The 27,968-nt window shown below is 46.4% G+C and overlaps 10 protein-coding genes across 10 annotated transcripts; 4 read left to right on the plus strand and 6 right to left on the minus strand.

The window, feature by feature from the left end:
• Positions 1 to 726: 726 nt before the first annotated feature.
• N7483_008772 (glycoside hydrolase family 15 protein) lies at positions 727 to 6,024 on the plus strand (the record flags this gene model as incomplete). Its single annotated transcript, XM_057092199.1, has 6 exons — positions 727 to 2,491; positions 2,587 to 2,651; positions 2,723 to 2,921; positions 3,411 to 3,697; positions 3,768 to 5,480; positions 5,542 to 6,024. The coding sequence occupies 6 exons, from the start codon at positions 727 to 729 to the stop codon at positions 6,022 to 6,024; spliced, it is 4,512 nt and encodes a 1,503-aa protein (XP_056943373.1).
• Positions 6,025 to 6,436: 412 nt separating this feature from the next.
• Positions 6,437 to 7,409, minus strand: N7483_008773 (class II aldolase/adducin family protein; the record flags this gene model as incomplete). The annotated part of the gene is made up of 3 exons (XM_057092200.1): positions 6,437 to 6,673; positions 6,735 to 7,105; positions 7,160 to 7,409. The coding sequence occupies 3 exons, from the start codon at positions 7,407 to 7,409 to the stop codon at positions 6,437 to 6,439; spliced, it is 858 nt and encodes a 285-aa protein (XP_056943374.1).
• A 1,177-nt stretch (positions 7,410 to 8,586) lies between these two features.
• N7483_008774 (DUF3176 domain-containing protein) lies at positions 8,587 to 9,675 on the plus strand (the record flags this gene model as incomplete). Its single annotated transcript, XM_057092201.1, has 1 exon — positions 8,587 to 9,675. The coding sequence occupies one exon, from the start codon at positions 8,587 to 8,589 to the stop codon at positions 9,673 to 9,675; it is 1,089 nt and encodes a 362-aa protein (XP_056943375.1).
• Positions 9,676 to 10,794: 1,119 nt separating this feature from the next.
• On the plus strand, positions 10,795 to 11,601 carry N7483_008775 (alpha/beta fold hydrolase; the record flags this gene model as incomplete). Its single annotated transcript, XM_057092202.1, has 1 exon — positions 10,795 to 11,601. The coding sequence occupies one exon, from the start codon at positions 10,795 to 10,797 to the stop codon at positions 11,599 to 11,601; it is 807 nt and encodes a 268-aa protein (XP_056943376.1).
• A 754-nt stretch (positions 11,602 to 12,355) lies between these two features.
• On the minus strand, positions 12,356 to 12,754 carry N7483_008776 (uncharacterized protein; the record flags this gene model as incomplete). Its single annotated transcript, XM_057092203.1, has 1 exon — positions 12,356 to 12,754. The coding sequence occupies one exon, from the start codon at positions 12,752 to 12,754 to the stop codon at positions 12,356 to 12,358; it is 399 nt and encodes a 132-aa protein (XP_056943377.1).
• Positions 12,755 to 14,361: 1,607 nt separating this feature from the next.
• Positions 14,362 to 16,028, minus strand: N7483_008777 (glycosyl hydrolase family 79 C-terminal domain-containing protein; the record flags this gene model as incomplete). Its single annotated transcript, XM_057092204.1, has 6 exons — positions 14,362 to 14,886; positions 14,950 to 15,155; positions 15,217 to 15,254; positions 15,312 to 15,374; positions 15,423 to 15,860; positions 15,919 to 16,028. 6 exons carry the CDS (start codon positions 16,026 to 16,028, stop codon positions 14,362 to 14,364), a joined length of 1,380 nt encoding a protein of 459 aa, XP_056943378.1.
• Positions 16,029 to 17,261: 1,233 nt separating this feature from the next.
• Positions 17,262 to 19,665, minus strand: acuF (phosphoenolpyruvate carboxykinase PCK1; the record flags this gene model as incomplete). Its single annotated transcript, XM_057092205.1, has 4 exons — positions 17,262 to 18,602; positions 18,929 to 19,129; positions 19,207 to 19,282; positions 19,484 to 19,665. The coding sequence occupies 4 exons, from the start codon at positions 19,663 to 19,665 to the stop codon at positions 17,262 to 17,264; spliced, it is 1,800 nt and encodes a 599-aa protein (XP_056943379.1).
• Positions 19,666 to 22,921: 3,256 nt separating this feature from the next.
• N7483_008779 (uncharacterized protein) lies at positions 22,922 to 23,463 on the minus strand (the record flags this gene model as incomplete). Its single annotated transcript, XM_057092206.1, has 2 exons — positions 22,922 to 23,286; positions 23,370 to 23,463. The coding sequence occupies 2 exons, from the start codon at positions 23,461 to 23,463 to the stop codon at positions 22,922 to 22,924; spliced, it is 459 nt and encodes a 152-aa protein (XP_056943380.1).
• Positions 23,464 to 24,152: 689 nt separating this feature from the next.
• On the plus strand, positions 24,153 to 25,325 carry N7483_008780 (uncharacterized protein; the record flags this gene model as incomplete). The annotated part of the gene is made up of 1 exon (XM_057092207.1): positions 24,153 to 25,325. One exon carries the CDS (start codon positions 24,153 to 24,155, stop codon positions 25,323 to 25,325), a length of 1,173 nt encoding a protein of 390 aa, XP_056943381.1.
• Positions 25,326 to 26,373: 1,048 nt separating this feature from the next.
• Positions 26,374 to 27,374, minus strand: N7483_008781 (PEX11 family protein; the record flags this gene model as incomplete). The annotated part of the gene is made up of 3 exons (XM_057092208.1): positions 26,374 to 26,536; positions 26,599 to 27,076; positions 27,308 to 27,374. The coding sequence occupies 3 exons, from the start codon at positions 27,372 to 27,374 to the stop codon at positions 26,374 to 26,376; spliced, it is 708 nt and encodes a 235-aa protein (XP_056943382.1).
• Between the last annotated feature and the right edge of the window lie 594 nt (positions 27,375 to 27,968).

Below are 27,968 nucleotides of genomic sequence, written 5' to 3' on the forward strand. Positions count from 1 at the left end.
CGCCACTGCTCCACCTTGGCCCTCGCTCCACTGTTCGGTCGATCCGGGGTCCAGGGAGATCAAGACATGGAAATGAGCAAAACACTAGTTTCATGTCATTGGTGGATTATGACTTCCGACTTGAAATTCCCCGGGCATCGCCTGGGAAGAGGTCGAATTGTGAACACGCAGAGATGGGCCAAGGTGAAATTAGCTGGAAGCAACGCCTAAAGCGTGAAAACCGCCCCAGGAGGGGTCAGGGACACCGATTGGGAACGAGTCCGGTATTTGGGGGCTGATCATTGGAGATCATCGCAGGATTGATAGTTGATCGATACTAACCTTATGCATACCTGAGCGGACGGGAGATCACTTCGATAATTATGATGTGTGACCTATGTCCTATGCTAATCTAGGGCAGGAAATCCCCATCAAGACGGGCTGCCATTATTGGTAGAGCCATTCAATGACTATGAACATGACCTCAACCCAAAGAACATTATCATCATCATGTCATTGCTTCCTGGCACTTCCGGGCAGCATACGGGATCATATATCATCTGCTGGATGCCCCGCAACAGAAAGCTTGGAGCTGTTCTTTCCTACCTCTTTGCGTGGATTTCCATCTGTCCCTGCTTGTGAAGTCCCAACTACCATATCTTGATTTCTTCTTCTTCTTGTTTACGGACGTTTTCTGTGCCAAACACTATATCCAACAGTTGCCCTCAATTGAACTCGCCCGTCATCATGACCGACAATCAGTATAATGCCATTGAAGACTATGGGTTGATTGGGGACATGCACACTTGTGCCCTAGTGAGCAAGGCTGGCAGTCTTGATTATATGTGCTGGCCTGTCTTTGATTCACCCACAGTCTTTTGCCGTCTCCTGGATGACAAAAAAGGAGGGTTCTGGTCTATCTTGCCAAACAAAACGGTGGTCGATGCCCACAACAAGCAGCGATATTTGCCATACTCGAATATGTTGGAGACTCGATGGACTAACGAGGATGGAGTCGTAACGATGCTAGATTACTTTCCTGTCACCCCCAAGAAGAGTGCCCAGGCAGGCCGCCTGCTATCTGGATATTGTCCTTGCAATGATCCTGGTGCCAATCGTTTCAAGTCTGGCCTACAACACTCTGGTGTGATCAGAAAGCTGGAGTGCAGTCGTGGGTCGATGGAATTGCAGATCGAACTGTTCCCAGCTTTCAATTATGCTCGGGATTCGCACAACGCTCGAGCCAAGCTGGAGGATGATATGTGCAAACATAGACTGCAGACCATTCATTTCGAAAGTCCAACAGAGCGGTTGCAGCTAGAGATCTTTGCGGACTCGCGAGAGCCTGATAAGCTTGGATACCCCAAGGCAAAATTCACATTAGAAGAGCGACAAGGCTTGCAAGGCCGAGGGCTAGTGGCTTGGGTTCGAATCTCCGAGGGACAGACTCTTCATTTTATTCTGCACAGCCCCGAGAAAGCGGTGCCCAGTTCCGCCACCATTGCAGCATACTTGGCCAAGATGGAAGAAGAGACCTCTGACTACTGGACCGATTGGACTCGGAAGTGTGCCTTCCGCGGTCACTACCGAGAGACTGTGGAGCGGAGTCTGTTGATTCTCAAGTTGCTCACTTACAAGCCCACCGGTGCCATTGTTGCTGCTCCTACTTTTTCACTCCCAGAAAATGTGGGCGGTACACGTAACTGGGACTACCGCTACTCGTGGGTGCGAGACACGGCCTTTACGCTGTACGTCTTCCTCAAGATGGGCTACAGCCGGGAGGCAGAAGCCTACGTGAACTTCATCTTCGACCGGATTTTCCCGCATGCTGCCCAGGACGTCGAGCCAGGAAGCAACAGGCCCTTCCTCCCTCTCATGTTTACTATCCGAGGCGAATACGACATTCCTGAGGTCGAGTTGGAGCATCTTGATGGCTACAAGGGGAGCAAGCCGGTCCGCATTGGTAACGCGGCTGTTTTCCACACTCAGTTGGATATCTACGGGGAGCTTCTTGACAGCATCTACCTGTACAACAAACATGGAAACCCCATCACCTATGACCAATGGTCTTCAATTCGCCGGATGGTGAATTACGTGATGGGTGTCCGGGGCCAGAAAGACATGTCGATTTGGGAGTCCCGTGGTCAGATCCAGAATTTCATTTACTCCAAAGTCATGCTTTGGGTGGCGCTAGACCGTGGTATTCGGCTTGCAGAAAAACGATCTAGTCTCCCATGCCCGGACCGGTTCAAATGGATCCAGGTGCGCGACGAATTGTACGACGAGATCATGACACGAGGCTTTAATACCGAACGCCAGCATTTCTGTCAGAGTTACGAGAGCCCGGAAGTTCTTGACGCATCAATCTTGATTGCGCCTTTGGTATTTTTTGTGGCACCTAACGATCCACGATTCATCAACACACTGAAAAGAATCTTGCAAAGCCCCGAGAAAGAGGGTCTTTCTAGTGCCAAGATGGTGTTCCGATATGACCATCTAAAAGCGAATGACGGTAAATCAAATCCCTCCTTTTATCCTGCTTGATCTCGTTCCACAGATCTAGAAAGGTCCCTTGTCACTACTGTTACTAATACTCGTGTTTCACAGGCATGGCTGGAGGCGAAGGTGCCTTTATTATGGTTACCTTCTGGCTGGTCGAGGCAATGGCTCGTGTAAGTATTTTTTACCTCTTCTCTGTGAGACCATTCTTGAGGCTGGGCCCTTTCCCTAACCTCGTATATAGGCAGCCAAGTATGATGTCCCCATTCCGAATATTTGGAAACTGGCACTCTCCCACTTTGACAATATTTTGTCGTACTCAAACCACCTGGGAATGTTTTCTGAAGAAGTGGCGATTTCAGGTGAACAAATGGGAAATACTCCACAGGCTTTTAGTCACTTGGCATGTATCAGTGCAGCCCTCAATTTGGAGAAATTGGGTCGTGAGTAAACGATGTGGAGTCTTAAAAATTGATATGATGAGCCTTGCTCAGCCTCCAAAAAGAAATCTGTTTTGCGAGTTTTGTTTGGGTAATTTAAGAGGCAATTTAATCGTTAATGCATTGGGAATTTCTCTATTTTGCTCAACATAATCCAACTTAATTCTTTGTTTCATAAAATTCGGGACTAAATACAATTCGATCTGCGGCTGAATATAGTGGCGCTTACCTAAACTGCATCTGATGATCCGCTACGGGCCCCGGGAGCGATCCGCCAGCTCACTCCACTAGGTTATCTCCCCCAGACCCCTTCCTTCCAACACAACAACCCCCTGATGTGACGTTTGATTCCCCCAAGCTGGGAGCTCTTCCTTCATTCAGGGCAAAGGAAGTGTGCTTCTTTTAACTTACACCTCGCACCTGTTACAAAACGTTCGAAAAATTCACCTTCCCTGATGGCGGAGATGAGCTCCTATTGGGCTGAGCGGCCAGGCTCCGATACGGTGTTATCCTCTGACGAAGAGGACTTCGTTTCTAGCCAAAGTACTGCATCGGCGGAGCCAGGAACCTTGGTTAAGCAGCAGCTTTCTTCGTCATTTGGGAGGTTTAATCTCGAAGTTAACTCAAGTGAGAGCTCTGAGCAGAGTATCACTCAGACTCGGATATCCACGCCTGGCACTGCGGCTTCCATTCTGTCTGGCTTGAGCTCAGAGTCAATGAAGAGGCCCTTGAGGCTTCTAGAATTGCCTCTAGATGTATTGAAGGACATTATCAAAGAGGTAAGAGTGCGAGGTTTCAGCTTTAAGCAATCTATATGCTTCCAGACGCAGCTAACATATGCACGCGTAGGTGACGCACACCAATGACCTTACCTCTCTAGCGCTGACATGCTCTACCATGCATGCCCTGACAATTCCCCATATGTACTCCCGCTTCGACATTGTGTGGCCGGAATCCTTGAACCCATCGAGCGAAGACTATTCGGGAGTGGATGCATTGTCATATGGACTGTCAACCCTGGTCATGGGAGAGGATGTTTTTCATCATGCACCATCGATGAATCTTCAGGGACTGAGGAAAGGATGTGAACACTGTGGATGCCATAATAACAGCCATCACGCGACACCTCTGGGGACCAGTCTCAACCGGCGAGGCAACCACTATGCGCAGTACACCCGCACTTTTTCGATCGGAAATGGGCCCTTAAGCTGGGTACAGGAATACTCGGTGAATAGAGAGGTTGGCAAGATGCTGGGAACACTGGTGGCACTAGCGGTGGCGCGGATGGTCAACCTTGAAGCATTCATATGGGATATGCCAACAGGGGTAGTGCGCGAGATTTGGCTTGCACTTGCTTCACTTGCGGAGAGGCCCGATGATCAATGTCGCCTGGAGCGCATTTGGGTCCGTTGGCACGATAACTCCGACAACATCCTACGAATCCCCACATCAGCTTTAACATCTGGGAGCCGACTACTCCAAAAGTATAAGCATGTGGAGCATCCCTCGCTCTCTGTCCTGCCACCGCTGAGGAGCATTGCAGTTCTTGACATCGATGAGCCAGCATATGTTGAAGAGCTAGCCGTTTTGATCGAAAGGTCCCGTCGTCGCTTGGTCGAGCTACGGATTGGGATTGCACGAAAGGCATACGCAGCCGACTGGTTGGCTTGTGCTAAGGACCCTGAAACCCCAGCCGACGGTAGCTCGTCTTGGCCCAGAATTGGAGGTGTACTCAGTATACTGTCAAAGCGGGAACCGCAGTCTCAGCGGAATGATTCTTTGTCGTTATCCTCAGCCTCCGACTTGATGCAAGCCGAGGAGTCCCCTGGAAGAAGCGTTAAGGGCGGGGACCTGGTTACCAGACAGGGCTCAAAATCATCCCTCGATAGCACCCAGCAACCCTTAAAGGAAGGTGTTTTGGCAAAAACACCCCCGCCAAATGCGCCCCCTTTCAAGGCAAGCAGTTATTTCTACAATCAGACCAACTCGGACAAATTGAACCTTGAAGTTCTAGAATTAGAGCGAGTTCCTCTCTCCATTGCAGATCTCCTGCCGTCAATTGAATGGACCCGCCTCACCACTCTCACACTAATGGGATGCGATGAACACGAGAACCTGTGGAGAGCCCTTCGACGAAAGTACGCACCCCCTCCAATGCCACAGAAAAAAGCGCAAAAAGGAGAGCGCCGTCGATCCAGCCTGAGCGTGCAAGATTATTCTTTGAAAATTAAGCACCTGCGCACAAATAACGTCACTCCATACCTGATGCTCTTCATAAAAGATGCCCTGGCTCCGAATACACTAGAGAGCGTATTCTTGCATGAGACCTCGGACTCGGACTCAAACGTGAATATCGAGGCCATTTATCGACATATCATTCGAAAGCACCGATTGAGTCTTCGGAAGATTCTTGTTGATGCTTCTGACCGAGTTCCAACTGCAGATACTCTCAACACGCGGTGGCATAAATGGATGTTCAACCATGAGATGGTCTCTTTCGTTACAAGTGGACGAATGCCACAGCTGAAGGAATTGGGAATGGCATTGCATTATCGAGACTGGGTAAGATGACATCTAAAAATCACATTATGGAAAGAAAAGATCCAACTAATACTGTTCCTAGCATTATTTCCTGCAAAGACTTCCCAAGATGCCACAACTCCGTGCATTGTATTTGCCTCACGTGAGCCATTATGTGCACCGCGACTGGAAAGAACTGGCGTTACAAGTTCTTGACATTGTCAGCATTCGCCCGGACCTCAAAATCTCCTATATTGGTTTGCACACGAAATGCTACCAAATACTTGAGCGGTCTGGTTCCGCGAATGACCCCGATGTCGATGAGTCTCAATTTACGAACTCTCCCTCTCATCCTGGTGATGATGGTCTTTCTGCTTTTGATGATGAACCAATGGATACCACTGATGACGAACATGATTCTGCAGAGGTAGCTCATGATCCATTATTTAGCTACTCCGAGGACTCCGATGACACGGACAGCGGGCTTGAGGACAAAGATGGTCCTCAAGTGCACTTTCGACTGCTAGAAATCCTATTTTACGACGACAAGATATCCATTTTTAAGGCGCGTCATGGCGTGATTTGATGGAATGGGCATTTTTCTTTCAATCGCTCTACCTCGTTATCTGCTCTTTACTTCGGCTTCATTCTGAGTTTTGCTCCCTCGTTGTGAATCTGCTGCTTCCTGCTTTTTTTCCCTTTTCTCCGTGCTTTATCTCTTCATTGTTTAGGCGTCGAAATGGGAAAGCATTTTGGCGTATCAGACTGGAACTTTGATTTCACTTTTCATGCCTTTTAGATACCACCTGATGACTTGTTAGCCTGAGAATATTAGTTTTGCTAAGCTATCCATTTGCTCATTGTAAAATCGGCAATATCCAAATGTAAAATAAAATTGGCAGTCATATGCCTGGATAGCCGTGGACCGTGGTTGTAACAATTTGAATTTGGCACTTGTAAATCATAAAGACTGCTAGACCACAACCACAACAGGGCATTTATAAGAGAAACCCGCCTTGTGTTTTCGCAACAATTTCATCATAATATGGCTGAAACGCCAGCCACCCCTTTTCAGGCCCTCCTATCTGTTTGGCTGTAAATTCAGCTTCATCGCCAGTGATGAACTTTCTCTTATGGCCACTTCCCAGTTCTGCCGCATCGACAAGCAGCTGCGCATGGCAAGTTTTATCGAGACTGATAAACCAGAAAGCAGCCTCGTCGACACTTTCACCAACCTGAGAAGACTTGTGAGCAACCAGGAGGAAGATAAATAGAGAAGCGCAGGGATCAACTAACTGTAAGTAACCCATGATTCTGCAAAATAGCAGCCTTTCCATCCCCAAGTGCCTTCGCAATCTTCATCCCTTCTTCTCGATCAAGAACCACTCCACCAAACTCCTCATACACAGCATGACTCTTATAAAAGCGTAATGCATCCTGAGTGATCATATCCAGTTCCCGCCCAAACGCACTAAATGCCTTTCCATGAACCGAGTGCGCATGACAAGCCGCATTCACATTTGGGCGTGCCTTATGAATCTCAGAATGGATAGCAAAAGCCGCTCCGTTAATTGGTTCATCGCCCTCGACGACCTCTCCATCTTCATTCACGAGAATCAAATCGGAGACTTTGATTTGGGAGAAATGCATGGATAATGGGTTTAGCCCTGAGTATTCAATGGTTAGTGTGATTTCTCAACGGCCAGGAGAGAAAGAATTACAGAAGTGATCTGTTAAAATGGGATCTCGAACAGAGATGTGCCCTGCGACACCCTCGTCGAAACCCCGCTCTGCGAAAATACGGAATGCAGCTGCTAGGTGCTGTTTTCTGTAGTTTCTCTCTTCGATTAAGGTCTCGAACTGGGGGTATGAGCGGATCTTTAATTTTCTGCCATCTTTTGTGAGGCCCAAGGCACCAGCTGCTGTATTGTTTTTGTCTTCGTTAAGAAGGACCGTAGCGGTTGGAGCCATTTTGAATGAAGGGTTGGGCGTTGACTCCGAGTCGGATGTTAGGTGAGGGCGAGCACTTAAGGGAATATGATGCCAGTGGTTGATAGTTAGAGATAGTGGCTACCAGTGTCATGCTTGTTATGAGATTTTATTCAACTTCCCTTTTCTGGATATTTATCCGGTGTAGAGGAAATATCGATGATTCTCCTTATATCGCTTTCGTTCTATTGGCCCTTTCGTTTTAGTCCCACTTTTTGTCTTCCTTCCCCGCACTCATTATGCGGGGTTCAAGTTGTATGTTGATTAATCTTGACGTGTCTGGGCATGTGTATTGATTTTTGAGAGATACTACCTAGGTAGTAATAGCCCGGGCCTGATGGATGTTGACACAGGAATATATAGGTGATTTGAAGAGAACTATTCAATTTCCGAGTCCTAAACAGTATGCAAAGAAGCTGGCTTCAAATTCTCGTCTGTTCCATTTTCATCTCAATAAAGCTGTCCATACCGTGGACTATTTCCAACCTTGGAAGCTTTCCTACCTCGAGAAGATTTAATCAGTCACTCAGTTATCGTGAAGAGACCAACTTAAAATCCATGGATGTTGCCCACTGCTGGCAGTGGCAGGTGAATACCTATGTATCCTTCCGACAGGGGCTGACAATGTCAGACCTGCCAGTACTAGTACTAATAGGTGTCAGAGGGAGCACCTGAGATGATCCGGCATAGTTTGAAATTTTGAATACAGATTTTGCTAGTTTTCCAAAGTAAAAATACCCACCTGATAACGGCGCCTGGGGCGCAAAGTGCATATATGCACTGCCCAGGTGTTTCAGCTCCTTCAAATGTTTGCATATCAGGCCCCCCCCCCCCCCCATATGTACTGGTACAGCCTAGAGCCGCTTGCTTGATAGAGTAGCAAACCCCGATTTCTGGACTCTTGAGGTCTGTTACATCAATATTCGAACTGCACATGCGCATAGTTGCCCAATGCCCAGAGCAGACAAGATGTCAGCCCCTCCAGAATTCAAGTTTGACCCCTGACCATCAACAGTACTGCTCAGGTGTCGAAATTTTGCATATTTACTTGGACGTCGCTATCCTCGACTGTTACTAGTAATCTCTCGATTCTCCCTTCAACTTGAACATATCAAAGACAACCATTTATCATAATAATTAATTACTAGCTCAGGGAAACATGCATCACGCAAGCGGAAGCTCCGAGTCACTCGAGCTAACAGCAATTTCTTCTCAACTTGGCGTCGATCTCTCCGAGCCCCGATCATCAACTGATCGTCTCACCCCCGACGCGAGGACATCTGATTTCAAGAAAACCTCAGCCAAACCGTTCAAACTCTTTAAAAAGAAAGCACACAAGCGCGACTTTGATTTCAGTGGTTCTTGGGTATGGGAAATTGGCAGTGCCGCTGTCGCCGTGATTGGTATCGCTTTACTGGTCGGATTCCTTATCAAAATCCACGGAACAAAGTATGCAGACTGGCAATACACTGCAGCGCCAAATACGGTGGTCTCGATTATTGTGACTGTTACCGAATCCGCGCTTCTTGTTCCTATTACAGCCTGTCTCGGTCAGCTCAAATGGAACTTGTACCGGAGGTCGGTCCCCCTTGAGTACATGCAAGCCATTGACGAGGCAAGCCGTGGTTCCTTCGGATCATTTCAGATACTATACCGGGTAATTTCAGGATCCAAAATGGGTGTATTGACATTTTTCGGGGCCTTTCTCACCATCTTGGCCCTGGCAGTCGACCCCTTTGCCCAGCAAATCCTCACTTTCCCTTTACGTCCAACTGAATCTGTAAACGATACGGCGTCTATACAATACGCACATAACTACAGCTCTGGACTTGCCGAATATCCTAGTTGGGGTCTTCCTCAACCTGGGCTTTCTCCACTACTACCACGCGCTATCCTCAGTGGAATTTCACTTTCAAATACTTCCCTCCAGCCTGAATGCAGTAGCGGGAGCTGTACCTATCCAGGATTTGTCTCATTGGGTGTCTGTGGCCAATGCAAAAACGTCACTGAGCAGACAACCCAGGCTTGCGAAGGATATGCCTTGGAAAGCAATGGTGTAGATTTGGTGATATCGAACCCGAGTATTAAATGCACTTACACATCACCTTACGGGCTCAACGCTACCCTTTACCTAAAAGATCTGTTAGGTTTTGGGACCGAGGGACCGAACAGCTCAGTCTTTAAGTGGATTACTGGTCGTCTGTTCCAAAATTGGCAGTACCAATATTTGATATTGACCGCTCTATAATTTCATTTCTTGCGATCAGTCAAAACGAAACAATTTACTATGCCTCCAGCAACCTCACGGCAGCACCACCAAAGCCATCATTCACGGAATGCGCACTATATTGGTGTGAGAAGGAGTATGCTCCAAGCAATTACTCTGACTCTGCCGCGGGAACCCCGATTTCTCAAACTCAGCAGCTGAGTTGGGAAATCTTTTTCCTGGGGGGTGACCTGGTGTCACCAGCGTCTGACTTTTTGACACCGTAAAATCTCTGTCCAACGAGTCATCCTATCATGTCGCGGACACCCTCTTAAGCTACCTACCTTATACACTTGCTAGTGTCTTTGACGGCACCTCTTACAGCATTGGCGTCGATACATTCGGTGTTACATCTGGCTTGACCCTCACGGGGCTGCTCCAGCTGAGTAACATAACTGAAGTCGTGGATTCCGTCGCCACCAGACTCACTGATACTATACGTGCTGGCGGTCAAATCAGGGAATCCGTGGAACAGCTTTCAGAGACGAGGCTTTTATTGAAGTGAGATGGCCGTGGATAATCCTTCCTCTATCTGTTGTTCTGGGATCCGCATTGCTGCTGTTAGCAACCACGATAGCCACGAGGAATGAGAATACCGTTCTTTGGAAAAGTTCAGTATTACCTTTGCTCATGGCTGATCTTGATATTTCACCTGAATACAGTTTCAGATCGTTGAGAAATGTGGACGAGGCGAGAAGGGTCTCAAAAAAGATTATTGTTATTTTGGAAGAAGATGATGGCTTGAAGCTGTTGGAAACCTGAAGATCCATAGATATCGACATTACTCTGAACTTGAATCTTGAATGCATACCAAAGACAGGACCTCGGATGTGATTAAAGCTTCCTAACTATTGGATTTAATGCGACGTAACAAATATTGATTGCATCTCGCCTTCAACTATACTCGACGAAAATACCATCCTTGATCCCGAGGTCAAGATATTCAAAAATCTCAGTATTATTAATCCCGGTAAAATATCATTTCGCCGACTGCAAGCGTTTCGCCACCTGGTACATATGTTGAAATATAAGACAAAATCCTCAATTGCGACTAAATTACCTATCATTTGACCTGAGAATACTCATTTTCCTTACATTGAAATGACACTCACCTACACTACCGTTCCGTTACAAGTCAAGGGCGTAAACCTCCAACTGGCTACAATCCACAATCTCAACTCCCAACCACCAATTTTCTTTCTACATGGATTCGGTTCTTGCAAAGAAGATCTAGCCGATATAGGGCTACACTCCGACCTCAAGAAATATGGCTTCATTGCCTTCGACGCACCAGGTTGCGGACATTCCATCAGCGACAAGCTATCTGCAACGGATATCCCTTTCCTTGTCGCAACAGCCGAGGCGCTCCTCGCGAAATTCAAGATCGAGAAATTCCATATAATGGGCCACTCAATGGGTGGATTAACCGCGCTTTTACTCGCTCACCGCCACCCAAGTCGTGTTTTAAGCTTCATCGATATCAAGGGTAACCTTGCACCAGAGGACTGTTTCCTAAGTCGTCAGATCTTCACATTCCACTCAGATGACCCAGAGGTCTTCCTGGATGAATTCATCAACCGAACTCGTCAAGCGGAGTCATTTGCTAGTCCGTTGTATTCTAGCACTTTGCGTGCGCGGGTACGTGCTGAGGCTATACGGCCGATATTTGAGTCGATGGTGCACTTGTCAGATGAGGAGGATCTTTTGGGTATGTTTCTGTCCTTGCCGTTCCCGAAGATGTTCATGTTTGGGGCGGAAAATCGGGGCTTGTCTTATTTGTCTCAGTTGGAGAGTCAAGGTGTGGAACTGGCGGAGATTCCGGATAGTGGACACTTTCCGATGTATTCGAACCCGGTGGAGATGTATCGTCGCATCGTTGGATTTTTGCGCGAAGTTGATATAAACTAGATGAGAAGTTATAGAGTTGGGATAATATATAGAGAATATAGAGAACCAAATGGTGATTCACTAGAATTTCATGCTTTAAGATAGCGGATATCCTGAAAATATCAATGGATTCCGCCCCAGCTGCAAGGATGCGCAGTTCACCGCGGCTCACCGCATGTGGAGACTCAAAATGAAGTCTTCGGCAACATACCCACTCACCGAATGATAGTCGGCAACTTGATCACATCATTGCGATTTGTCCTTTCATTATCAAATATAAACCTGCGAATCACATTTGAGCCTTGGAACTGAGAAAAGTATTATTGAAGGATATAGGCAAAATAAAAACTTGGATGAACCACCTGGGTAGTAACTATTAACAAGCTGTAATCACTGAAAAACATGCGCTATACTAGCGTCTCCACCTGGGTAACGACATCGATAAATCCAAAGTGGACACTGGTAGTGAAGGCCAGGCCTGGAGCTCCCAGACATTTTCACACCATGGCCCCTCAGATAAGACATGGAAACAAAAACAAACAGAATGGATATAGAAGGCGAAAATCAACAACAGTATTTTTTGACCAGCAATACTCGATGCAAGGATTTCGAGGTTCAATGGCAAGTCTTCCAGCTTGACACAATTCCAAGCTTTTTCCGAGACACTAGTCGAAAACAAAATAACATGAAGCCATCAAAAGCGTGGTCGAATCGTTGACCGCTAGTCTTCACTTCTCCAATTTTCATGTTCCTCCGACGCCACTTGATCAAAGCCTCATCTCTGTTGGGAAGAGAATCCATGCGTCTCATCTGACAAAAGGTCTAATTTTGACCCAACAAGACCAAGATCGGGAAGACGAGGTGGCGATGAGCCCCGGGCATCACCATGACTCTCAGAGTCTCCATTCTTGAGATCCCTTCCAGATCTCTTTGATCGTAGCGACCGAAACCATCCCCCAACTAAACCAAACATTGTTCCACTCTGTGGTTCAGGCGTTTCCCAAGATTCAACAGTTGGGGCGCGAGTTGGTGGTTTTTGAAAGGAAAATCTCATCCGTGCGCTGCGCTTCTGAATCGATAGTTCGCTTGATGGTGAATTTGAATGTTCTTGGCCAGCAGCATGGGCTGCAGTTTCGTCAACGGAGGAGGCGGTAGTAGCAGGCGATCGAGGCATTTTGCGCGGCAAAGATGTTTTCGAATATGGAGGATTTTGTGAGTTACCAGGTCGTCAAGGTCGTCAAGTGTGATCAATAGTCAATATCGCACGTGGTAAGATTCATCTGGTCGAGAACATGAAGGACAAGTCAAGTCCTCTGACGCAAAGTACTGAAGTCATGAGGGGCGGGTGTGGCAAGTTATGGGGCTAGGCGAAAGTGATCATCGTAAACATTACTGGCCCAACAAGTTGATCTATCATGCAAGGAGGCCGCGTCAATGTGTCTGGGGTTTCCCTTCCCGTCTCCACCTTTTCACTAGTGAACTTTGCACTCGCCCTATCTTTTTTAAAGCGGAGTTCTATTTGCCAATAATTCATCTTCTTCATCATCGAGTAGATAAAGGAGCTCCTGGCCTCTATTTAGATCGAAAGTAAGGAAGATCTCCTTCTATCACAATATCTTCTCCTCGGGGATTTGTTCTACTAAGTGAACATCTTTCTGCAATTTTTGGCTCATAGTTTAGAGTGTTGGTTTTGAATCCAGCGATTATTTGTGATAGGAAGATACAGTAGCTCAATTGAGAGCATTTACAGGGGTCATTATCAAGTTCTCTTCACAAGATTTGAATACAGGGGCTCCGCGTGGATCCTAACTTGATCATAGCTTGATATTGGAATGTCAATCAAGCCACCCGCAGAGGCCCAGGCCATATTTCTTGACCTGATTGAAGGATCCGGTGAGATCAACTATGGAATTTATGAATTTTTGAAATACACTGAGGGTCCATCGAATGATGATGCAATAAAACGTGTTCACCGGATTTTCTTGGCGATTAAAATGCTGCGACTGCCGTTGATTGAGTGCTTGGTTTCGTCTCTTGCATGATGATAGATACAATATGCAGGCTATGAAGAGTTGGAGCCTAACATTTGAAATGCGACTTGCATCTGATAGGAGTCCGAGTCCTTCACTTTGAGCAGTGATGTTGAGGAGGTGACTTCATTCTACATTATTCTAGCAGCGAAATCGCTCATTGGGAACATTGAAGTATTTGATATTATGCTCAATACTCAGTCTCCTTGGCTCAGTTTGCCAATGTTCGCTTTATGTAGGCCAGGAGGTAGATCGCTGAATTTAGATCTTTGGCATTATCCATTAAATATCCAAACATTTGATCCAAAGACTTGCAATTATTGGTCGCATCCTTACGTTTCAAGGGTGGATCCAATGAAATCACAGAATTGAAGAGCAATTCAAGTTGTAAACCTCTTCAGCGTGAGAACTGCATGCATATATTGGCACTGAATCAGGTATGCGTGATTTTGCGGAGGAATTGGCTCATGACTCGGATGAACTTCAAGTTGAATGATCAGGCGATTGATGTTCAAGACATCAAGTCCCACAACAGACCTTCCAACCTTGGAAGCTTGCTTCACGTCATGCGACATCTTACCTAATAATAGTATTTGATTGATTCAGTATCCGTCGTCTAATCTTCCAGATGTTTGGTGCAGCTACCTGATACTGCAAAATGAGCATACAAATATCAATTCGTCCCAAGTACTGTTCATCAAAGATTTGTGTATTGCAAAATTATGATATGCATAGAGCCCCCCCGAATCTCCTATTTCCGGTGAAGCTCCACAGTTACAGCCTCTGTAGATGGCAGATCCACATACACGAATCCTCCTCGAGGACGAACCAGTTCAGATTGACTCTTGCCAGATCGACCAAGCGTACCATCGCTTGTATAATTCCAGCTATATCCACCCCAACTTATATCGGTTATGGAACTAGCTCCAGGCCCAGTCAATCGTTTAATCTCAGCGGACTTCACATCATGTGGTACCTGCAGCGAGAACCTCCGACTGGGACGTGCATATGGTGTAGTAGTATTCCACTCATCCAAATTGATGATCACATATCTCGAGAGAATATCAGATTCGTACACTGAATAGGCTGATAAGTTCCATTCTTCGAGATCAAGGGCTTTCACCTGCACCCTTGGATGATGACCTATCACATCTGCTGCAACAAGTTGGCCATATAGTTGAGGCCGGACACCTGGGCTTTGGCCATTGCTTTCAATCGGCACCCAAGATGCGTATCCAAAGTTTGTTCCTTGAATAAGGTTGAAACGGCTGATGTTCTATGGAGTTTGGGTTTTAGAATGTCTTCCTTAGACGATCTCGAAAGCGGGTATCTTGCTTACCATGCTCATGCCGTAAAGAAGATGATCAACCAACCAGAGGGAACTTCCGAAAACACCTTCGACCTGAGCCATATTGAGATTGACGTAGTCGCTATTTGTTTCACCAAGTAAAAACGTAATTTTGGGGTCGGCGGCGTGCGTTGCTTCCATGTCGGGAATGTATTGAGTGAGGTTCCCCTTCACAGCAGTATGATTCATGAAGGAATCTACATAGTTGTGATCAATTTCTCTTCTGTATTTTCATTTAGGAAGATCTGGGAAACTTACTCTGTAGTCGAACCCATCCTTGATTCCCTGCTGCGTATCTGAACCAAGTTAGCAAGATATAGCCGGACTCAAGTTGGGTGCGAATTCAAGCATACTGATGTAAGGAAACTGTCTTGACATGACCTGTCATATCAATCCCATCACTAAATGCCTTAGCCCTGCGAGTTGTTAGAAAGTAAAAACAAATTTTAATATCCGCAACTCACGTGGAAAAGCGATCCCCTTTATACACAAAAGTTAATGCTTGAAATATCCTCCAATAATCCAACCCATATGAATTCCCCTTCAGAACCTGATTAGAGATGGCGTCTGCAAAATAAGTCCATTCCTGAACATAGTCCGCTGTCGAGTAGTTCAAAGGCCGCACTGCACCAGGATAGAGATCGGGTTCATTGCCAACTTCGAAAGCAACCAGATTCTCTTTAATATGGCTTAAGGCAACGCGTGCTTCAGCAAGAGCATTCTCCAGCGCGTTGCTCTTGTTGTTGGCGAGATTCACTTGAAAGGTCCAGGGAACACCGGGAAAACTTTCAAACCCTTCGAATAGTGTAGGGCCAATATAGACTTCGAGGGGGATTCCATTGGAATATTCTGTGGAGAGGATGATCGATTCCGTCTGAATGGCGTTGAAAATGGCTCTGTCTCTGTTGGAATGTTAGGAGTGCTTAGTCAAGGATGGATAGAATCCGATCATGAACATACGCTGATGTGCCGCCGACGCGAATTTGTGGGTAAGCGCCGGTCTTCTGATGCAGGAGTTCGATTATGTCTCGGGAGAAAGTGTTAGGAATGCTTATATTTCCTGTATACATGTGGATTGTTAGCTCTCTTCGCTCCTTTAGTAGTGACATCAGAAACTTGAACATACCGGCGTAGTCTGCAAAAAAGTGGATTGGAAATGATAGAGATACAAAATCGTGGGGTACTGGCAGAGAGGCGCCTATAGGTAGACTTGCAGATCCTTGTATTTTGATCGCTTGATTTACCGTGCCAGAAGACACAAATGTGCTATAAAAGGCGAACAGTTTCCAAGAAAGAAAGCGCATTGTGAGAATTGAGGTTCCAACTAATAAAGAGTCAGATATTCTTTACCCTGTATCAAGGCAAGGAATCAGGAAGTGTTGTTCTGCCGTGTTTTTATAGTTCAAATGTTACTATCAATATGAGTTACCCCATACTACCCCATGATTTCATCCAGTACTAGAATGGCGCAATAAGGTTTAGGTTCTCGCATCGCGAGCCGGCTTCTGCACGGCAATCGGACCGGATATCGCCTATTTCCAATCTTTATCTCTCAAACTAGCTTGAGAACTTCCAATTGAAAGGGAATTTGGACCATGTTGGTATAGTTCTAATGTGCCCTTGAATTTAATAAAGTAGCCTTGTAAGTCTCAATCCATCATTCATAGTTCTTTTTATCCGCATCATTATTGGCATTCTTTCGTATTCCATAACGCATATATGCATAAAATTTTCCCAAAAAGTAAGAGGATATGGATCAAATTTAGGTCAAAATTTAACTCGAATCTAAAGAATGAAGAAGGCACTTTCATCGGGTGGTGGACTCACTCGGGTGGTGGACTCACACTAAAAGACTTCACTCCACTTTGCAAAAGATGGAGTAGGGAGTAGCCTAGGACCTTAATTTGTAAGTCAACTCGAGGAGTCGAACTATCTATACCAAGATTGAGGAATCATTTCTTTTCTGACTACAGGGTGATTGATTTACCTAGATCATCTACTTTTTACTAGGAAGTATGTTTTGAAATATCTGATTTCATTGCTATCGTTAGGGGAATCGATAAGAACCTTCGACTGTACCAGTCATCAGGATAGAGATAAAAAGAAAAGTAAAAAGAAATCAGAAAAAAAAAAAGGAAAACCCATATGAAAATCTCAAACTTGTCCCGATACAAGTAAGGTGACCGAGATCCAGGGGAATAGATCAAGCAAACGCAGCACGCCATGCAAATGACTTAAAGAAGCCAGAAAAACCAGAACAAAACCATAAATGCCATTTTTGGGACCCGTCCTCGTGGTCAAATTTAGACCTGGGGAGCGGCAGCCAGAACCTCGGGGGTGGCCTGGTCGGAGTACTTCTTGAAGTTCTCGTTGAACAGACCGGCGAGCTTGGTAACCTCGCTCTCGAAGGAGGTGGTGGCGGTCCAGCTGTTCTTGGGGTTGAGCAGCTCGTCGGGAACACCGGGGCAGGCCTTGGGGACGGGGAGGTTGAAGACATCGTAGGTCTCGTACTCGGCGTTGGCGAGCTCACCGCTGTGGATGGCATCCAGGATAGCACGGGTGTACTTGAGAGGGCAACGCTTACCACCGGTGGTGGCGCCGGCGCCAACCCAACCGGTGTTGAGGAGCCAAGCGTTGGCCTTGTGCTCCTTGATCTTCTCAGCGAGCATGTGAGCGTAGCGCATGGGGTGCAGAGCAAGGAAGGGCTGAGCGAAGCAAGAAGAGAAGGTAGCCTGGGGCTCAGTGACACCGTCCTCGGTACCGGCCATCTTGGAGGTGTAACCGGAGATGAAGTGGAACATGGTCTGCTCGGGGGTAAGCTTGGAGATGGGAGGAAGAACACCGCGGGCATCACAGGTCAGGAGGATGATGTTGGTGGGGTGGTTGTCGCTCTTGCAGGGGATCTTGGCGTTCTCAATGTACTCAATGGGGTAAGCGCAGCGGGTGTTCTCGGTCAGGGTAACATCATCGTAGTCGACAACACGGCTGACGGGGTCAAAGACGACGTTCTCGAGGACGGAACCGAACTTGATGGCGTTGAAAATATCGGGCTCCTTCTCGGCGGAGAGACCAATGCACTTGGCGTAGCAACCACCCTCAATGTTGAAGACACCGGTGTCAGTCCAGCAGTGCTCGTCGTCACCGATCAGCTTACGCTTGGGGTCGGCAGACAGGGTGGTCTTTCCGGTACCGGACAGACCAAAGAAGACAGTGACATCGCCGTTCTCACCCTCGTTGGCAGAGGAGTGGAGGGTCAGGACGTTGTGCTTGACGGGCATCTCGTAGAAGAGGACAGTAAAGACACCCTTCTTCATCTCACCGGCGTACTCAGTACCCAGGATGACCATCTCCTTCTCGGCGAAGTTGACAGCGACGGAGGTGGCGGAGGTCATACCCTCAGTGAAGCGGTTGGCGGGGAAAGAACCAGCATTGTAGATGACATAGTCGGGGTGGAAGTGCTCAAGCTCCTCAGCGGTAGGGCGGATAAGCATGTTGCGCATGAACAGAGCGTGGTAAGCACGGGCGCAGACAACACGGACGGAGATACGGTAACGCTCGTCCCAGCCGGCGAAACCATCGATAACGTAGATACGGTTGCGAGTGTTGAGGTAGTCGACAGCACGCTCACGGTTGATGCGCCAGACCTGATGAGGGGTGTTAGTGACGTCATGACAATAATCGATCAGAAGTAGCAGTGAGAGATGGAAGGGAGAGAGGAAAAGAGACAGATAGTAAATCTCTCATAGAGATTCCTATTGCCAGGGGAAGTATGAGGCATATTCAAGGAGATCAGACGACAGGCTGCCAGAAAAGCTTGACCCCGGACTTGCATATGCAAGGGATCCCTGGAGTGGAGCCAATCAACCAATCTGCAAGGGCAGCCCTCGACCACGTAGTTCCGAGAAATATGAAACATAGAATGGAGGAAAATCACTCATAGAACGAGTGCGAAAAAAAAGCCTCAACTTACATCAGGGGTCATGGGCTTGTTGACGGGTCCCCACCAGATCTCATTCTCGGAAGACTCCTCCTTGACAATACGCTTGTCGGAGGGGGAACGACCAGTCTTAGCACCAGAGTAGGCGCTCAGAGCACCGCTGGAGGTGATAGCAGTACCAGTCTCGTAAACAAGGGCATCTTCGTAAAGAGCAGGGACAGCAGGGTTGGCAATCTATTAATAGATGTTAGTGGTCTGAAGGTACTCGCCACATGCGTGGATCCAAGTCAGGATGAAGCAGGGTGTCTTACAATAGCAACACGGTCGTAGTCAATGTGGGCAGTCTCGTGGAGCTCCTCCTCCAGCTCGGTGTGACCCTTGCCAGGCCTGGTAGTCATTGTTAGTGGATGGACAAAAGGTTGACAATGAGGACGACAAAGAGGCGACAAAGGGAAAAGGACGAGACAAGTAACATGTTAAATGTACAAGAGGAAAGGTGAAGGTGTTTGGGCAAGTCTCGGCGACGACGACTAATCGACGACTAATCGACGACGACCAAGACAAAAGACAGACGACAGAGGCACTCACTGGACACCACCAGGGTGGAGGGCAGTACGATTCACTGATGTGGCAACCATGTTTCTGAGTGAAGTAGAATGATAGTTATTGTTGCGTTGTTTCGCGACTTGTTGTTGGAAGAAATCAGATGTCAAAAGGCCTGGAGAGCTGGGGCGATCGGGGGGTATATAATTCTTTCCAACAGGAAACATCGTCAGGGCGATGAGGGTCGGTATGTCGTTTGCCCCTTCACTTCTCCACAGTTCCACGGGTGATGTCGGGGGATAGGGCCGAGCTGAAGCGGGCACACGGTTGGTGATGGATGAAGTGTTGCCGTTAGTTGCAAATGCCTTTGAGAGCGTCCGACTTGACCCGAACGGTTCTAGGTGGACACGAAATGCACCCGGGGGGACGGATTCTGGACCGGAAAAGTAAGGAGGGGAATAATGAAGTGGAGACTTGTATTGTAAAGATGAATCGACTAGAACGACTAGAATTGAGATCTGATCTAGGTGATTCTAGAGGTTGAAGAAAATAGAAAGATAGAGTAGAGAAGAGAGATAATTATAGTGAGATAAGTGCAAGTTGGATGAAATCATACACTCTAAATCCGATGAACCTAGGTTCTTTGAGCACCGTTTCCATCTGAATATGAGTTTTGACTTCTTTGTGAACTTGAAGTTCATAGAGAAATAATATGGAAATGACGCACAATGATCTCACCAGAGTCTGTGAGTGTATGTACTCCAGGCTATTCCATACAAGGGCTCCGAAACTAGTCCAATACAAGGAATTCGCGGGGAGAGCTGACATAATGTCGATCTTAACTTTACAATTAATTTACACGTTAACATTTGACTATACTACTACCTATAGTATAATTCCATCTATTCCGATATTGCATATTGATCATATCGGGTTCTCAATACAAGGGATGTTCAAAAAATCTCTCATGACGAAACCCTTTCGGAACTGAAGTTGATCTAAGGGGAACCTCCGAGATTGCCCCCAATAACGCCAATAACGGCGTTTAAAATCATTTGAGTCAGCCGAGGATGATGCATCTGCCACATCCATTGCGGCGTCTCCACCCAATCATATTACGCATATTTCCACTTTCCAGGGATGGTCGGGTGGGCAGAAGATATTGCCGCTGGGTCCTTATGAGTTTTTTTTTTCTAGTTCAATGAGATTCAGACCCTCTTTTTCCTAACCATGTGAGTTTCAGGTTACAGGTTACGTGTAGGATTCTCGGTCTCGGTCTAGCTCACGAATCGAGTCCTAGGAAATCCCGTAAAAAAGATGCCCGAGAATGACAAGTTTTGTCTTTCGGGCCTCGTGGACGCCGTACGCCATTAGGTCTTTTTTTAGTGTCTTTTTTTTTCAGATTGTTGAATTTTTCAATTTTTATCTCGGCTCTAGAGACCCAATGCCCAATTGTGAAACTTCCAGTGGCAATGTTCGATTGCAGTAAAAATCTCAAAACCCCAGATCCTCTCCCGGTGGTTAGCGGCGGATCCCGACCCGGATTGTGTTCTCGGGAGAGCCTCTCTCATTCCATACCAAGTGCGCGATTTTGCCTGAGCTTACGTATTAAATTATTATAGTAAATTCTATTATTATTCTATTATGGGTTACTCTAATGTTTCAATCACTCAGGTGATCAAAACTATTCTCTAGTGAAGAATTAATTTTTTTCTTCATTACGCGTGACTCGGGTTGTCTAGCTGAACCCGAGTCTGGAACGAGGCTTTTTTAGGCCTAATAATAACTCGGGATGAGATGCTTCATTATGGTGGAGAAAGGATATATTCTCTCTCCACAATTTTCATGAACTTCTGCAACAGATTTCAATCCTCGTCCCGACCTGCAGGCCCCGGTTTTCGTTTAACCCCGGTCTCCCCGTGTTCATCCCCGGAACTTCCCCCTTATCTCATTATTCTCGCCGGGTCAACAATTATCAACATTGAAATCCCTCACCAATCACGTCAGGATTCCCCTTTCCTATTTTACCCGTGAACTAGAATCAAGGATTCTCTACCCTCTAAACTTCTCTCCGCCTATCACACCCCCGGCCCAGCCACATTTACTCCGGGATTTCAAACGGCCTGGGGCGGGACAAAAGGGACGTCGATCATCCTTCTCCTATTTTCCCCGACCCGATCTCTCACGTCATGGTTAAAGACTTCTTGTCACTGATCGGCAGTCTTGACTGAATGTTAACCGATTCAAGGACTTAATGCTCGGCCAGTGATACCCCGACAGAGTACATATTACAACTACTCCATTCATAGAATCCTGTTGGACATCGGGTAATGCTGGATTTCTTCCTGGCTTGGCGGATCTTGGCCATCTGGGGAAGTTGTCGCGTGGCTCGCGGATGCGGGGTATAAGTAGACTTCCTCCACTGGGCTACTTGCAGCTCGATCCTTCCGATTGCTTGGACCTCCGATACTCATACGAAGCAGCTTGTATACATGGATACTTGAATAACCTGCCGTCTCTACCCGTGCAACCATGCAGGTTGCGGAAGCTGACTCCGACGGCTTCAACAGTCAATAAGATAAATGCCTCATTCGTTATCAAGTTGAATGACGTAGGTTATACGATCTAGATAGCACTTGCCACTTGATAACTCGAACTTGGGCAGTTCTACATGATGCTGGAATATGGTGCATGTCTGAGGGTAGTTCTGTAGATAGATGATCTATCATGATGTGAATGGGTATCGCGCTAGGAGCAATCCTAACATCATTTTGGGCACTTGCACTTGAGGTCCTAGGGTCACGCATAATTTGACATGGATCAAGACGGTACAGTGCCCAGGTGTCTTCCAGCTTGAAACTCAAGTTAACAGTTCACCTGCGTTTCCGACTGTAACTTACTTTGATGAGGAAAATATCAATCTCGATGACCGTGGGTGAAGCTTCGCAGGTTGGATATCCATGTTCAGATCTAGAGATCTCCGATTCCCTACATAGTGATCGTGATCCACTGGACTGCATAGATCGAATCCACTGACATTTGTACAAGTTTCTCCCTCAAGCTATCATTAGTACTGTACATACTAATAGTATACTCCTCAATCAGATGCACCCTCCAGGCTAAAATATCAATATGGAACAAAGTCGTTCCGCCGCCACTACGTTGAAAGTAGAGATCAAAATAATATTCAAACATGTGTTCATCCGATTTCCAAATTGAGGATTTGCATTGATTTTAATTGATTTCATACATATCCATGCCCATACTACAACTTCAAGTTTTACTACTGGTACTACCGTGACCTACCTGACATTGAAGTAGTATCGAGTTTTCAGTTGAATATATGCAATGGCATTGCTGCATTATATATTGATACTAGTACTCTTTCCAAGGTTCCCGAGGTCGAGATCCATCAACTTCAACTTGACATCTGGAACTTCCACCACAGATTGATTCATCCAAAACTGAATGGATTGATCTAATCTAATACAAAATAACCTCATCCTTAACAGCCCCCTCACTAATCCACCCCAAAACAGCCTCCTTAACCATTTTCGCAACAACCGCAGAATAACCCGGACCCGGTGGCGGTGCACCCGGCGCAGGTGCTTTAGCGGGATCGCCAATAACCCAAGCCACAGGCCCCTTAGTAATGCCTTCACAAGCCGCACGGAAAGCATCAATATCAGATTGATCATAGCCGCGCCCGAAAATGACCGCCCGAGCGGGCCGCGTGTAATTGTGTGTGCCGACGCCGCTATCCGATTCCTGGGAGTTGGGATCTTGGCCGCTGAGTAGGTGTGGGATCTCGGCAATTGCCGCTTCGTTTGTTTGGATGAAATGGATGACTGTTCATAAAGCTTTTTAGCACACGCATTCAATTGATAGATACCATACCACATTGGTTATGTGTTGTAGTGGGCGGATTTACCTTCTAGTTCAGGTAGAAGAGCTTCGGAGACGGGCTTGCCGACCGCTGTTGAGCGGCCGCATAGTACCACGGGGATATGATCAGGGTTGGACATTTTCAAGTTCAAGAATGTAATTGTGAGTGATGAATACAGAAATAAGATAAAAGAGAATTAGAAGATTGATCTTGCTCCTTTTATATTTGAGCTCAGCGGGATGTTTTGGGGGCTGTAGTTCCATAGATGGTGCATCTTAAGTGTTCATCCCCACAATTGATGAAGTGACCAATGAAACTAAACCATACACGAGAATGCTGTTAGCGTCTATGAAGAGAACCAATCACAGTGGAAGACCTATACGTCATATTGAGAAATAAGATCAGAAAGCATTAATCATTTGATTTCTTCGTCAACTTGGACTATTTAAGAAAGCTATGGTTAGCCATTATGGTTCATCTCTTGTATACTCAGGATAAATTCACCTATCCACTCCACATATTCAATATTGAGCGTGGTTATTGGTGGACCGAACCTTGTTGAAAGGAGTCCAAGTAGCATAATCCACTGATTCTAGGCACTAAAAGTAAGATAGCAATAATGGTATTAGATCAATCTGCTAAAAGAATCATCTCATGCAATGATCATGGATATCTAATTCGAAAGATAGAGGCAACGCCACAGCGTTACAACTACTCTACGTCATCCGGATCTAACCCTCTATCTATACTATAGAACTGAATATGGTATATTAAAGTCCCCAATACCCAGTAATTCCCAATAGAGTCAGAATCAAAAAACCATTGAAAATGCAATCAACACGCACCTCCCTCGAAAGACAAGCCAAAAAACTCCGCTTCTTCCAAACCATCCTCTCCTTCCTAGATCGCTACCTCACATTCCCACTTCCCCTCCGACCTGCATTAACCCTCACAATCCCAACAACAATAAGTTCCATCCCGGGGAAAATAACCCTTTACATATACACCAACCCGGACGATCCCCCAATCTCAACATACTCAACAACCCACGAAATCGATACACCGCGCCGCCCAACCCTCATAAATTTCCACAGCGGCGGATTCAGCATCGGACACGCAATCGACGACGCGCGATGGATATCCTCAGTCCTTAAGAAACACCCCTCCAGCCTCGTCGTCTCGGTGAATTACCGTCTCGCACCAGAATATCCATTTCCAATACCAATGGAAGACTGCGTCGATGCTTTATTATGGTTATGGGACCATGCCGAGAACTACAATCTCGATAGAAAGAGATTCATATGTTGCGGTGGAAGTGCAGGTGGGAATCTCGCATTAACCGTTCCGCTACGACTATATGAGGAATTAGAGAAACGAGGAAGAAGGGATACGAAGAGGGAGATACAATTGGCTGGTTCTTTGGCATTTTATCCTAGTGTGGATTGGACGAAGAGTCGTGCAGAGCGAGATGCTACTAATCCGATTGCTGCGGAGAAGAGTATGATTCCGCCGACGGTTTTTACGTTTTTTGATGAATCTTATTTGGTGGAACAGCATTTACCGAAGAGGGAGTGTGGAAGGTCTAGTACTACTGGGGCTGAGAATGGGGATTCTAAGGGGGATGATGAGGGTGAGGGTGGGAGTGTACAGGTTGAGGTTGATATGGGACATCCGTATTTATCACCTGGACTTACACCGACGAATCTCTTGCTTGCGGCTTTCCCGCCTTGTGTGACTATCTATACCTGTGGCTGGGATCAGTTGCTTGTTGAAGGGAATACTCTCCGGGAAAGGATTTGTAGGTTTGTGGATGAGGGCCGGATGAGACATTGTGGTGGGTATGAAGTTGAAGAGGCGATCCATGGGTTTGATAAACGGCCGAATTTTTGTTTTGGGAATGAGATTCGAGATAAGATGTATAGTGATGCGGTGGAACAGTTGGGGATTATGTGGGCTTGTGAGCATGAGTCTGAGGAGGAAGGGAGTGATATCACTGTATAAGATGTTCGTTGGTATATGATTCAATATGCATATTTCCAGGTATAGAAAGATATCTGAATCAGATCGAGATCAAGGTAGTAGTTGTTCTCAAGTATACTAGTAAATACTAGTACTAGGAGTATACACGAATAATGCCGCATCTATATGAGCTTATCCCAAAGCGGGGCCCAAGGCGGGGTAAATACTGGGTTTCGCTTTTTTTTTCTCTTTACCCCTCGTTGACCTTTCTCATAATCATCACTCGTCTAACTTCATCCTAAGAGCCGCTTGTTTTCAGGTATGATTCCCCAAGGTCCTCAGAATAACACTCTATTTGGACTATGCACATGTGTACACTAGACCTCATGCATACACTGCACGACATCAGTCCCAGAATATGAAAAGAAGAAAAACAGAAAGTGGCCATAAGAAATGACTGCTAACTGAATGACTTGACAGAACAAAAATACCTCTACTCATAATGTCTGGACACGCTTCTTGCCCTAAGTGCGGTACCGCCATGGCTGGCGAAACCAAGACCTGTGGATCTTGCGGCGCGGTTCGTTATCCGAATCTACTGGGATGTGGTGACAAACTAACGATTTTAGACTTGCCCTGTTTGAACAAGATGTTTCCGGAATCTATAAGCGAGATCATGGTCCACAGATAGAATGACTCGGATCTGGTGGGCGTGGGATGGGACTATTCATAGCGGGTTCACAGAACGAGATACCAATATCATTTTTGTCCTTCATTAAGAATCAGCCGAGTACGTAAACACTAGTGGAACTTGAGAAAGTATTCCCAGTACATAATTAGTGAGCAGAATAAAATTTGCTATTTACTCAAACAAGGGCGTCTAATAATTGCCCTCATAGAAAAGATCGCACAAAGTACAAGACCTTCATAACACAATCAGGATATCAACGCGGAATCTGACAAATTGAGAATAGAGGAGTTCGTGGGAAAGAACATCTCCCATGCCCACTCTCTCCATTCAAGGAACTCATCTTTGTGCCAGTCAAAGATGGGATATGAACAATCAAGCTTGTGTACTATGATCACCCATTTAAGCAGTCTTGCGCCACTGGGACCAGACACCAATCAACGAGCTAACAGTACCCGCAATACCAACCAGACCATCATCAATGTTAACAATGCTCAGCGCAGCAGCGGGGACCGCCAGATCGCAGAGGTCGGAGAAGAGCTGGACGCGAGCAGCAGCGCGCTCCCTAAGAACAGTTAGCACATATTCCACCGAATTCATCAAAATCAACACTTCATATAAACTCACTTCTCAATCTTCTTAGCCTCAACAACACCCTCTCCTTCCTTTCGGTTAATAGACTTCTCCCGCTCCTGCAACTTGAAAAGAGTATAAACACCCGCAACAGCACTGCAAAGCAAACCAGCACCCCAAGCACGGTAAGCACTTTCCTGAAGTCTCTTCGCAGACTCCAGCTTGCGGTATCCAATACTATCAACGACGGTAATAGTATCCAGGGTAAGGTAACCCGCGTAACCAAGCTGACGACCAACAGTCAGGTAACGGAGAACAGGATCAATAGGAGCCTTGTTATCGAGGGCTACGGAGGCAGCCTTAAGGTGTTCGGCGAATTTGCCAATACGCATGATCTTGCGGGTTGTGCCGAATTGCTTCTTCACGGCATTGTAGGGGTCGATGGCGGATTGGGGGCGGTTGGTGCGGTATAGGTACCAGGCGTAGAAACGGGAAAAGTATTGGAGTGTACGCAGGAGCTTATCACGACCGACTGTAGAGTTGTTAGTTGATTGTGTTTTGGATTTCGGGGGCGCTTTTCAGAAGTTGATGGGGCGGAATGGGGAGTGTTTTTGATGCTGTTTTCTCATGAGGGAGAGATGTAGTAGAGGGCAGGATGTGTGGTGTGATGTGTGTGGTAGGGTGTAGTGCGGTTCATCTCTTTCCAGAAGTTGTCTTCTCGATGTAGTGATGGGCTGGGATAATCGAAACTGGGTCTACATACCGGTTGTCGCGACGAAGCGCAACCAGTGCGCCAGCGCAGGGTGGTGGACGAGAGCGTCGACGACCATTTTTTCCTCAATTCGTGATTAAATATGGGTGTGGTTGAAGTGAGGTTGGAGATCCAAAGATAGAGGGAAAGTGGATGGTCCGGGGTAGATGAGGATAAGGATGAAGGTCGGGTGGTTGATGTAATAAGGAACTGGAGACGGACCGGTAATTGACCGGTGTCTGGTACCGCGGGCAACCTCGGCTGAAAATCGCGGAGTGTGGAGTGATTCCCGACCTGACGTGACACCCCTAACTTCTCTAATTACACGAGATGTGCATGTGAAACGTGTTTTGAAGTTGGATTTATATAGTCTATTTTCAGTTCTTTGTTTATTTCGAAGTTGTTATTTTTGTGCGATCCTATTCTGTCATTTCTACTCCGTATGCCAATCGAAACTGGGGCGAAATATTCCGATCGGAATTTGTGTCTTGGTGATTGATCACAAAATCAACCTTGCATATACGGACTACGGACAGAGTGCTGGACTATTGCCTGACTAGCAAAGTGAATATGTTCATTTATGGATTTAGGACTATTAATTTTTAAGTATATCACTTTAGAAAGGCTCCAAGCATGGTTAAAACATACATAGAGCAATCTTCAGATTAAGATA

This window comes from Penicillium malachiteum, assembly GCF_028827825.1.
Source record: "Penicillium malachiteum strain IBT 17515 chromosome Unknown utg000004l:1.0-4883003.0:1.0-4884900.0, whole genome shotgun sequence".
Taxonomy (NCBI): Eukaryota; Fungi; Ascomycota; class Eurotiomycetes; order Eurotiales; family Aspergillaceae; genus Penicillium; species Penicillium malachiteum.